The following is an 11,517-nucleotide window of genomic DNA, read 5'->3' as shown; positions in this document are numbered from 1 at the left end:
AAAATGCACAAATTATACACTTTGTGAAAATGCTTACAGCAGGGGTCACCAACGCGGTGCCCGCGGGCACCAGGTCGCCCGTAAGGACCAGATGAGTCGCCCGCGGGCCTGCTCTAAAAAAAAAAAAAAAAAAAAATGTTAAAAAAAAAAAAAAAAAAATTTTTTTTTTTTTTTTTTTTTTTTTTTAAATTAAATCTACATGGAAAAAACACAAGATACACTTTCAATCAGTGCATCAACCCAAACAACCTCCCCCATGCACAATCATCCACACAAAAGGGGTTATTTCTTTCTGCTACCAATATTCTGGTTCCCACAACATAGACAACACATCTGCAAGGGACACAGTCCCTGAAGCACACATGATTGTATAGGCTGCTGGTCCACTAACATTTTCATTAATTACTATTTTTTATGTAATTATTTTTATATTGTTTTACTTTCTTTTTTATCCAAGAAAATGTTTATTTATTTATCTTATTTTTTTTATTTTTTTTTAAAAAGGGCCTTATCTTCAACAGACCAGGTTGTCAATGAAATTAGATTTTTTTAAAGGGTTTTTTAAACCAGGCCCAGTCCAGATAATGTCCAAGTCGGACTCAGCAACACACACCTTCATTCATGTACACAGAAAAAAATTAGGGAACACAACAGATTGCATAAAATTTATAAACACAACACTTTGCATTCCATTCGAAAGGACGTTCCCTTTAGATTTCCGATCCTTAACATTGTACATTTATCATAATTAAGCTTAAGGCCAGATTGCTGTGAAAATATGTCCAAAAGATTAAGAAGGTTCCGCAAACAATGAGGAAAAATCTTATCTTTGTGAATCAGCCTTTTCTGACATGAACTTCATCAAGAACAAACACAGAACACACCTCACTGATGCACATCTGCAAGACTCACTCAGAGTTGCAGTGTCAAGTTACACACCAGAGTACAACACACTAGTTAACAGCATGCAATGCCAGGCTTCCCACTAACTGACAAAGAAACAGATAACAGATTTGGTGTCCAGTTCAAAGTGTGACATGATTTAAAAATTTGAGAGTTTACTTTTGTATTTTACATGAGTTATTATTTGTACAAACATGGTGCAAAGTAATTCATGATTTGTTAAAAAATGTTAGTGGCTAGCTAGTTAAAATGGGATATTGTGATTTCACAAGACTGTCTTAGAAGTGATCATTTGAAAGTGTTCAATTTGAAAAATGTGCATTTAGAGAAAATGTAAAAATAAAGTGTTGCATATTGATATTTATCTGTTTCTATATATATTTATTGTGAGAAATCATTAAGATGATCAGTGTTTCCACAAAGATAAATATCATTAATTATTAATAATAACAGAGTTAAAGGTAAATTGAGCAAATTGGCTACTTCTGGCAATTTATTTAAGTGTGTATCTAACTGGTAGCCCTTCGCATTAATCAGTACCCAAGAAGTAGCCCTTGGTTTCAAAAAGGTTGGTGACCCCTGCTTACAGTATATTTGTTCTCCTCTTGTGTAATCACAGATATGTTTTTATTGTTTTTTTCTGTTATGTATAGTTTTTATTGTTCCCAGTTTGTATTATGATTGTATTGATTTGATTGATTACCAGTTCGGTTTATAAATAAAGTGTTTTTAAAAAAAAAAAAAATTCCAGCACCCCCCGCGACCCCGAAAAGAACAAGCGGTAGGAAATGGATGGATGGAAACAAATAATTGGCGTTGCCAGATGGGCAAAAGCAACTTATCGTAACAGAAGCTTAGAAATATTGTTTAGGAGGGGAATCATCGTAGATAGCTTATTGGACGTTGTGCAGGGGTGGCAGGGAGTGCTGGAGCCTATCTCAGCTGCACTCGGGAGAAAGGCGGGGTACACCCTGGACAAGTCGCGAGAGGGACAGCGGTAGAAATGGATGGATGGACGCTGTGCAGGACTATCACCTAAAACATAGACGTGTATTAGGGCTGTGAATCTTTGGGTGTCCCATGATTCGATTCAATATCGATTCTTGGGGTCACGATTCGATTCAAAATCTTTTTTTTTTTTTCAATTCAACACGATTCTCGATTCAAAAACAAATTTTTCCCGATTCAAAAGGATTCTCTATTCATTCAATACATAGGATTTCAGCAGGATCTACCCCAGTCTGCTGACATGCAAGCAGAGTAGTAGATTTTTGTAAAAAGCTTTTATAATTGTAAAGGACAATGTTTTATCAACTGATTGCAATAATGTAAATTTGTTTTAACTATTAAATGAACCAAAAATATGACTTATTTTATCGTTGTGAACATATTGGACACAGTGTGTTGTCAAGCTTATGAGATGCGATGCAAGTGTGCCACTGTGACACTATTGTTTATTTTTTTATTTTTTTTAAATGTCTAATGATAATGTCAATGAGGGATTTTTAATCACTGCTATGTTGAAATTGTAACTAATATTGATACTGTTGTTGATAATATTAATTTTTGTTTCACTACTTTTGGATTGTTCTGTGTCGTGTTTGTGTCTCCTCTCAATTGCTCTGTTTATTGCCGTTCTGAGTGTTGCTGGGTTGGGTTTGGTTTTGGAATTGGATTGCATTGTTATGGTATTGCTGTGTATTGTTTTGTTGGATTGATTAATTTAAAAAAAAAAATATATATATATATATATATATATATATATATATATATATATATATATATATATATATATATATATATATATATATATATATATACATATATATATATATAGATAGATAGATAGATAGATAGATAGATAGATAGATAGATAGATAGATAGATAGATAGATAGATATGATAGATAAAAATAAAATACATTTAAAAATTAAAAAAATAAAATCGATTTTTGAAAAATGAGAATCGATACTGAATCGTACAACGTGAGAATGGCGATTTGAATTCGAATCGATTTTTTCCCACACCCCTAATGTTTACTGCTTAAACCTTTATTGTGAAAGTCTGTATCCTTACTGCTGTAACAGGATGTATTGCGCTTCACTAACTGGAAGTAGGGGGAAAGCCGGTGTTCGACCAAGAGAGGTAAAAAATAAACAAAGCTCCCGGACTAATCTGGATAAAAACTGGACATAGAAAACTCTTATTTCTCAGTTCAGCCCGGGAGCTTTGTTTATTCTTTACCTCTTGATCGAACACTGGCATTTCCCCCGACCTCCGGTTAGTGAAGCGCAATACATCCTGTTACAACAGTAAGGATACAGACTTTCACAATAAAGGTCTAAGCAGTAAACATTACATGCAGTAATGTGCCCCCATCTGGCATGAGAGACGATTCATAATGTTAAGCGTGTGTGTTTTCTAACAACTTTATATCGAATTTATTATCATTATTTACCATGAATTGATTTACGTGGACCCCGACTTAAACAAGTTGAAAAACTTATTCTGGTGACCGTGTTACCATTTAGTGGTCAATTGTACGGAATATGTACTGTACTGTGCAATTTACTAATAAAAGTTTCAATCAATCAAAAGGGGTCAAACTATCGTACTCATTGGGATTTTTGGAATTATTGTTTGTACAGAGGGTAATATCATATACATACGATAATTATGGTACGCCTAGTGTTTGTCTTTGCGACAATCTTTACGACATAAGTTACAACGAAGTGCTTTACGACAGAGTTGGAGGCTTATTCAAAATGGAGTCCGGCTGTGGAAACGCAACCTACTAAATGCAGTTGTATCGTATCTTAATCACAAGTGTGTGGAATTGCGTGTAAAGAGTTCATGTAGACAAGACATTACGTAGCGCTACATGATGACTGAAGACAAAAAGACCGGCTCTTTAGGTTTCTTTTCGAGCTACGACGATTTGAGCGACAGCAGCGATTCAGACGAAGAGGCGAAGGGCGGCCAGGGAGAGCGGAGCCAGAAGCCGGAGAAAGACTCTCAGGAAAGCGAACCTGACTCTTCCCGGTCAGGGAGCAAACGGGCTGCCGGTGGAAGTGTTCTACCGAAGCCAGATGAGCTCTTCAGCTCGGTGTCCAAACCGACTTTCCTGTACAATCCTCTGAACAAGGAGATAGACTGGGATAGCCTGACAGTTAAAGCACCCGAAGAGGTACAACAGTAACTAATAGGTATAAATACTGTAATTGGAGAGTCATTTCTACGCCAGGTACCAATAACGAGACACTTTCTGTTTTTGTTCTTTCAGAAATTATCTGTATTTCTTTGTAATTTATTTTGTTTTATTTATTTGTTCGCACAATATGAACAAAACTAGAGATAACATTGTAAAACAAAACATTGAGACAAGAAATTAGTAATGAGAAATACGTAATAAGTAGAGATGTCCGATAATGGCTTTTTTGCCGATATCCGATATTGTCCAACTCTTAATTACCGATTCCGATACCAATATATACAGTCGTGGAATTAACACATTATTATGCCTAATTTTGTTGTGATGCCCCGCTGGATGCATTAAACAATGTAACAAGGTTTTCCAAAATAAATCAACTCAAGTTATGGAAAAAAATGCCAACATGGCACTGCCATATTTACTATTGAAGTCACAAAGTGCATTGGTTTTTTTTAACATGCCTCAAAACAGCAGCTTGGAATTTGGGACATGCTCTCCCTGAGAGAGCACGAGGAGGTTGAGGTGGGCGGGGTTGAGGTGTGTGTGGGGGGGTAGCGGGTTGTGTATATTGTAGTGTCCCGGAAGAGTTAGTACTACAAGGGGTTCTGGGTATTTGTTCTGTTGTGTTTATGTTGTGTTACGGTGCGGATGTTCTCCCGAAATGTGTTTGCCATTCTTGTTTGGTGTGGGTTCACAGTGTGGCGCATATTTGTAACAGTGTTAAAGTTGTTTATACGGGTACCCTCAGTGTGACCTGTATGTCTGTTGACCAAGTATGGATTGCATTCACTTGTGTGTGTGTGAAAAGCCGTAGATATTATGTGACTGGCCCTGTAATGAGGTGGCGACTTGTCCAGGGTGTACCCCGCCTTCCGCCCGAATGCAGCTGAGATAGGCTGCAGCACCCCCACGACCCCGAACGGGACAAGCGGTAGAAAATGGATGGATAGGATGGATTATGTGACTGGGCCGGCACGTAAAGGAAGTGCCTTTAAGGTTTATTGGCGCTCTGTACTTCTCTCTACGGCCGTGTACACAGCGGTGCTTTAAAAAGTCATACAGTTTGACTTTTTGAAACCGATACCGATCATTTCCGATATTACATTTTAAAGCATTTATCGGCCGATAATATCGGCAGTCTGATATTATCAGACATCCCTAGTAATAAGAAATAAGTGCAGGTAAGAAAATAAACCCAAAAAGTTTTATACAAGGTTCTCACCTAAAGCAGTAAATTAACAAACACAACTAAACATAGTACATAGAAAAAATAGGTATTGAGTATAGGTGAGTGTGAGGGTGTGTGTATGTATGAAGTAATAGGGCTACATTATAAGGTAGGAACAGATGGAGTATGTTCATTCATCAAGCTGTCCCTTAATCTATGTTTAAAATTAGTCAGTGAAGATGAGGAGTTTGCAATACACGGGTAACTATTCCAGAGTAAAGGACCTCTGTGTTTAATGGAAAACTGGCTAAGAGTGATATGGCCAAAGGTAGGACAGAGATTATCAGTTTATTCTAATATTATGATGATGAATTTGTGAATTGGTCTTAAAATAATCTTTGAAAGGTGTCGGAAGCATATTAGTGAGGTAAGTACGTTTATAGATAAAAGAAGAGGACTGAACTGTGTTGATATCATAAATAGATACTATGTTTAGTTTCCTACTACGTACAAGTAAAGCTTATTTATTTACTTGTTGCTGCTATTTTCAGGCTCCCAAGGAGTTTAAGCCATGGGTCACAAATGCTGTGCCACCTCCCCAAACGTATACAGCAGCAGAGCCTGAGAAGAAGAAGGGCCCCCCTCCTGGCATGGACATGGCTATAAAGTGGTCCAATGTGTATGAGGACAATGGCGAGGATGCACCAAAGGGTCACGCAGGCAAAGCCAAGTTCCTCCCGCCTGAGGAGCAGCTTATTGACTCAGGTCAGTGCACCTTAAATATGCACAAGAACATATACAAACAAGGGAGTTGAAGTAATCACTGCATTTCATTTGTTTCAATATGCACCGTGGGAGTATACTGTAAGCATACGTTTTTTACAGTGAAACTAAATTAAAATTTCTCGGAAATAAAATAATGTTTATATTTAAATCCGAAAGAGTTTGATATAAATATGCTTAATAGTTGCTAAAGTAAAAATGTACTTAGTCAATGGTATGGTCAATTCTCTACATAGTAAGGTAAGATGCATCTGTAAAAATTACATTCAATCTTGTAGTACAAATCCTACCTAATTTTGTCTCTCTGTTACTAATTTTACAGTGTTTATTATTGTGCTCGTAGTTTGCAGTGGTGTGCAACTGGGGCGCATCAGACTTTACTGAGAAATTTCAAAAATTTTGACTCTTGTGTAGCTAAATGTAAGTAACAAAACAAAAACGCTTCTCCGTTTGTCACAGACGGTACACTTCTAAGTTATTACTACCCCTTTGACTTGTGTCTTTCAAACTGAGCATTATTATTATTAGGGATTAGGGCTGGGCGATATTGACCAAAACTGATACCGCGGTATTTTCAGTCCGAATGGCGGTAAACGGTATATACCGGTATCTTAAAAAAAATGTGCAAAGTACTTAAGGTTGTCTAAGTGTTTTACGGCTCGACACCCATTGTTGAGAGTACTCAGATTATTTTTGTTGTAAGTAGTAACGTAATGTGTTGTTCATTTTTTATAGAGTAATTAGTTAGCCGTTTCTATGTCAAAGCAGTTTTCGTTCATTTTGTTTATTACGTTAGGTTTATAGCATTACGCTTGTGCTCGGGGATTAGATGGAGCTTTTACTCACTCACTGCGGTGAAAGCAGCTGGCTGGTTAGTTTGAAACTACTTTTCAGCCACCTAGCTACTACTACATTAGCTTAGTCCGCATGCGGCACAGGCTATAGAGAGAGGCACTGTTAAACCGAGGTCTCGCTAAACATTTGACACAACGAGCAAGCTGCAGAAAGGAGCTATCGATCGCTGCTGTGCTAAGTCGCTAACAAGAAGTGAACAACATAAACACATGAGATTAGTGATAAAGTCTCTAAAGGTGAGATATAGGTTCTCAAGCAAATTGGTGTAAACACGCAAGGGGCAGGAGCGATCCAAAGAGGATGCCCTGTGCTTCGCTGGTCAGGCGCAGAGAAGAGCAAACGTCCGTAACAAAGGCATATCAAAAGAAGAGGTGGTAACGTTTCAAATGTATACCGCTTTCTAAAATATACCTGTATTAACTATAATACCGGTATACCGCTCAGTCCTATTAGGGATGCATGATATTTTTTTCAGGTCAAAACTGATAACTTCCTGTTTTTTCAAGACTGTTACACATAACCGATAACTTATTTTTATCTATTATTTATTTTTAAAGACGATGTAACTGTAGTTTGTGCACACCTGGAAGTGAGGAGTCGTCAAAGGTGAATTTGACAAACTATACCTGTAGTAATGTCCTAACCAAATATGACCTCACTACTATAACTCGTACTAAATCAGTGCTTTAAAAATGGTGCCGGTGTTTTAAGGGATCAAAGTATGATTATTTTTTACATTTAAAACACTTCCTAGTGGTCTACATAAAATGCAGTGGTGGTGCTGGGGTCACATTTTTTTGTTCATATTATGTTTTACAGACCATCTTCAATCTGCTTTTTACCGTCTCTTCAGGATACACCGTTTTGTGGGTGGTCTTATTAATGTGCCTCCATTTTGGCTGAGTATTTTCTCCATCAGCCATGTTGTAATTTTTAGCACTTACATATCAAATCTACTGACAGATATAAGTTCAAATTGTATGATACTTTTTATTGGAATTGACGACAGCGCAGGATTTTAACAAACATGTATGAACCAGTCAAGATTATATAGGAGAAATATAATCTTAGAGAAAAATGTAATTTGAAACATTTGTACGCACGTACAACACTTAAGACCTTCAGTATATCAGTATGTTAAATTAAATTATGGAATGGATTAAGCAAAGCAATCAAACAATGTACTAATATGATCCACTTCAAGAAACTCTTCAAACTTAAAGTTTTTACAAAGTACAAAGAAGAAGAACAATGATAAACATTCTGAATTTATTTAATTCATCCATTCTTTCACCCTCAAAATAATATTACTTATCTCATCATATGAAATATAACTTACTTCACCAATTATTATTTTTTTATTTTTATTGTGATTACTTATGGAGTATATTGTGAATAAATTGAGAACAGGAAGTGAACAAAAGTTTTAGCAACTGTTATGTAAAAGAAAAGGGGTAGGATTAAATAAGCTCTGCTTCTTCCTACTCCTTTTCGAACATGTTGAAAAGAGAAACTAGAAATTGTGATGTATCATGTTGTATGCTTGCATGTTCGAAATAAACTCAAACTCAACTCAACTCAACCCTGCCCCACAACAAGAGGATAGAGAAAAATAAGGAACCTCGTGACTAAATTCAGACTACAATGGCGGACTCGCGCTCAGGTCCTCAGGTAAAACTTTAGCAAATATGGCAAAATATGTTGACATAACTAAGGACAAATTAGTCACTATCTACCAAGTATGAAGGAAGGCAAGCTTGTTTTACAAATATCTCCGCCATGCCACAATGGTTTGATGTGAAATTTTTGAGATTTATGGTATAGGGATCCCAAATACACAAAAAATTGTTTATTTGTATATACTTTTTTGACATTAAAGTTGAACAAATTAATGTAAATACTTCAGTGATATAAATTAAACGTTAACCAAGTACTACCTTCAAAAATAAGAAATACTATTTACAAAAAAAATTAATAATTATTGCAACAAAACTGAACATATAGAACGTGCAACAAACAACTTACTTGAGTCATAATGTTTGATGCTGAAATTTCAAGGTGTTCTTGAATGCAACCTCGGTCCCCGTAACCACTGTAAGTGGTGTGTTATTGTTGTTTCGGCTACTTGCTAGGCTAGTGCTGTGCTAACAGTGTAATGAGGGCTGCTGTTGGCGCGTTAATAATGTTAAGAAAAACGAACTTCAGACTGTGTTTGCTTCTGTCTGGACGCATGTATAAACATTACTAACAAGAATGTTTACTTGCACAATTTTACGGTAGGTGGTCTGCATTCACTTGATAATAGTGATGTTGGACTTGTCGAAGCCGGGTGGGTTTTTTTTTCTTTCCTCGTGCAGTTTTGGGTGGCACGCAGGGTTTCTTTACCCCTTACCTTCCTACAGCACAATATGGGTAATCTCGCCTCATTGGAACTATTTTTTAAATATAACGTCATAATTCCGAATATCGACATGAAATTTTGTGGTGCACCCCTATATCTTACAAAGGAAGAATCTTTGATACAGTTACATTTAAGGAAGTGCTTGAGTACTCTGTTAAAACATTTAACCATACATAATAACCAAAAATTACGCTCAAGACTACAGGGTACATAAAATAAACAAGATCACAAAAGGAGGTATTTTACTTACATTCAAAGCACAAACCAAGAAGCAACATGACAAAGGTGTGGCTACAAGTCAAGAAAGTTAAAGTCAATATTGTCAACACTGCACAAAATACATTTTACATTTAATTTATACTCCCGCAGTGAACACAACTAATCAGGAACATGTCAACATAGGGCTGCATAATTGTTATTATTATTATTGTACAAGCTAATCATGAAAAATAAAACAAATACTGCAATATGTAAGACATTCAAAAGACTTAATTCTACCGTTAATTTAGGACAACAATTTGTAGAATGTGATTTAAAAAATGTAAGAAAAAAAAGACAAATCTGCGATACAGTGAAGCCTTACTAATAATTTCTATTCCACTAAATTGTCTAACCTGCTGATTAGATGATGAGTCCAAGACGTCTGCTGTGTCCATCAAAACACGTCGAGTGGAGAGCTTTCAACAGAAGGAGAAGAGGAAGAGAGACTTAGGACAAGCCACCTCTGACAAGAATTTTGTAGAAGAGGAGAAAAGGATCCTCAGACAGAAGATTGAGTGAAGTCCAAAGTGGCGGTAAAATGGAATCAGTGTCATATTTGAACATTTTACATCAGCAAAGAGCATTAGCACAACCTACTCAGGTAGGTAGCTGGGCTTCGTGTGCATCTTTTCAGCATTGTTGTTTTTTGTCTGTAATTTATGCCACACATAAAAGCTGATTTGTCAACACACAAACATTTTCCAGATGATGAATTTTTTTTTTTTTTGGGGGGGGCTATGTTGAGAAATAAGATGGCACATAAGGAAAATGAAGGCAGAACGCAATCATAATAAAATAGTATTTAGTTCTCTTTCTTGCTCAATGATTTCTCTGCAACGAGCCCAGATTATTTTTTATAACACATACTATAGTGTAGAGATGTACTTTATGGGTATTCTTAATTTGTGATGTGTTATGCTCAATTTCTGTCAGTCATATTGTGTTGTCATAGTAACTTTCTAATTATAGACCTGTGCTGTCTACCTTTGGCACTAGGTGGCGCCTTTTTGCCACGCAACAATCCACTGCCTTGGCGTTAGAAGTCTTGACACTACCATGCTGTTACAAGTCGATGTAAGGTAGTTGTTCTCATCTTGGATATTTTACAACTATGATACTGTCTGCTCAATGTTTTTCTTTCGTATGCGCAGTTAATATGTTTGTGCAGAAGAAATAAAGTGTAAAATACTGAAATTATTAGATTATTGTGTGTGATACAAAAAAAACCCTACAATCCATCTTGGTGTTAAAGTTTGTCAATGAATGGCTACTTGTCAATAAACCAAATGTGTTTTACTGGTTAAACATTTCATGCAGAAGAAGAATAAAAATGTCTCCACTTAGGAACAGTTTTGTGATCACAGGTATTCTTTGAGCCTTTCTGTCATCATGGGCAGACATGAAAAAGCTGTAAATATGCTTCTGATAAGATTCCAGCTTCCAGGTATGTGCCTGGCCTTGCCCGTAATGCGCACCCGCAGACTGATTGTATCAACCATATCCAGACTAAAATGACCAGAAAGGCGCAGACATAACTGTTGAAAAATTGCTCTTCAGCTTGTTGCTGGAAAAGTTTTTTAGCTACCTTTTTTCAACAACCCTTTTTTTGGAATTACAGGAGAAACCTTCCTACACATAGAATTATATTACTGAGGTAAACCTGTATAACATTAGCATTATCAAACGAGTGCGATGCTCATACACTGTATTGAAATCCAATGTCAAATATTAACATCTTTATACCTTTAAGGTTTGACTGACAGTGACAGAGAGCTGTTACTTTACCAACATTTTAATATTGTGCCACTAAGAGCAGTAGTTTATTGTTGTCCCTCAACCGCCATGTTAAACATTGTTGCAATAGCTCTTGTATTGGATCTCATTAAAATGAGTGGAAAACAAGCAGCAACTGTGAATGTTTCAGTAGTTGTTTTG

At 36.4% G+C, this 11,517-nt stretch overlaps 1 protein-coding gene across 1 annotated transcript; it reads left to right on the top strand.

Annotated features, from left to right (window-relative positions):
* Window positions 1-3,625: 3,625 nt before the first annotated feature.
* Window positions 3,626-11,141, top strand: lg19h1orf52 (linkage group 19 C1orf52 homolog). The gene is made up of 3 exons (XM_062027544.1): window positions 3,626-4,090; window positions 5,834-6,047; window positions 9,947-11,141. The coding sequence occupies exons 1-3, from the start codon at window positions 3,785-3,787 to the stop codon at window positions 10,099-10,101; spliced, it is 675 nt and encodes a 224-aa protein (XP_061883528.1). The 5' UTR covers window positions 3,626-3,784; the 3' UTR covers window positions 10,102-11,141.
* Window positions 11,142-11,517: the final 376 nt, after the last annotated feature.

This window comes from Entelurus aequoreus, linkage group LG19 (assembly GCF_033978785.1).
Source record: "Entelurus aequoreus isolate RoL-2023_Sb linkage group LG19, RoL_Eaeq_v1.1, whole genome shotgun sequence".
Classification (NCBI taxonomy): Eukaryota; Metazoa; Chordata; class Actinopteri; order Syngnathiformes; family Syngnathidae; genus Entelurus; species Entelurus aequoreus.
The sequence above is the reverse complement of the archived record's forward strand: the minus strand, read 5'-3'. Positions and strand labels throughout refer to the sequence as shown.